We start from the raw sequence: 1,312 nt of genomic DNA on the forward strand, positions 1-1,312 counted from the left end.
CTCATTTGATTCTGATAAATGTTATGCTTCGTCATGTATAAAATTTCTTTACTCTAAAATTTTTACTATATTTTTTCAGTGCATGATTTGGAGCTGGTATTTAGCTAATGACATGCAATTTTATATAATCGCTATGACGCTGTTGGTTTTGTCAACTATGTAAGTTATCTATAGATGGTATAGTGTATATTACAACTAATATTTTCCTCGTATACATTTATAAAAACATATATATTCTAAATTTCAGGTACTTCTATACAGCTGTTATGATATTAGGTGTACTTTTAGTGGGTTCAATTATCTTTAGCGGATACATTTCAAATATTTATGAATATGTTCTAACGTAAGTTATTGAAATGAATCTTAAGTTTTGAGAAATTAATTAAAAGAACGATCTTCTTATCGTTACAGAGTGGATCCAGTGGATGGATTTGTAGATGTCTTCTACACCCCACCATGGATGAGAATAATCCCATATATTATTGGAATAATTGCAGGTTACGTTTTAGTAAAATTGAACAACAATTTGATGTTGAAAAGAGTTAAGTATTATTCATAATACATTTACATAATGTATTGAGCAGAAATAGTAAATAATTGTAATACTTATGCAATATATACATTATTAACCTTCTACCCGGAATATCGGTCATTATAACTGCTAAGGTTCACATTTACACTAGTAGAAAAATGAATGAAACTCGTGTTTTTCTGAAATAGCGGTCATTATGACGGGGTGTTCCATGTAACCGCGGGTATCCAGGGATTCCGGATAAAGAGTTAATAATTTTTTTATAAATTAATTACATGGACATTTTAAAATTGATTGTCAATATTGAAAATCTATAACACACATATCGTAAACTACAAATTTTCAGTTCTGGCAATAATTCTAAAACAAAGTCATAGATATAAATAAATAACATTATAATATAATTTGACATATATTTATTTCAGAAAATTGTTATTTTGTGTTGGTGCATCTTTTGTTTTATGAGTACTTGCAACGTTTTTGTATCATTTGTTCTTTATCACAAGCGATTCGTCCTATTTACTGCTATATATGTGGCACTGCACAGATTATTTTCAGCCATAGGTATGGCATGGATTGTAATAGCGTGTTGTACTAAACATGGAGGTTTGTTTATTTATTAATATAAATTCACATTTTATCAAATTAACCTATTTTTAATGTGATAAAAATATATCAAATATTTTATAGTATAAAATCATGTCGTTCTTATAATTTCAGTAGTAATAATAGTAATATCTATCTGGTTTGCAAATTGAAAAATCACAAAAATTAATGAAA

The 1,312-nt window shown here is 27.4% G+C and overlaps 1 protein-coding gene across 1 annotated transcript in view; it reads left to right on the forward strand.

The window, feature by feature from the left end:
* Window positions 1–84: 84 nt before the first annotated feature.
* Window positions 85–1,312, forward strand: part of LOC105460633 (nose resistant to fluoxetine protein 6-like) — a gene marked incomplete at its 3' end in the record, with an annotated part of 3,598 nt that continues 2,370 nt past the window's right edge. Inside the window, exons 1-4 of the mRNA XM_011707127.1 lie at window positions 85–159; window positions 248–343; window positions 412–541; window positions 958–1,138. Coding sequence (XP_011705429.1) covers window positions 113–159; window positions 248–343; window positions 412–541; window positions 958–1,138 — 454 coding nt within the window. The remainder of the gene's footprint in view (window positions 160–247; window positions 344–411; window positions 542–957; window positions 1,139–1,312) is intronic.

This window comes from Wasmannia auropunctata, unplaced genomic scaffold (genome assembly GCF_000956235.1).
Source record: "Wasmannia auropunctata unplaced genomic scaffold, wasmannia.A_1.0 LD318570.1, whole genome shotgun sequence".
NCBI lineage: Eukaryota > Metazoa > Arthropoda > Insecta > Hymenoptera > Formicidae > Wasmannia > Wasmannia auropunctata.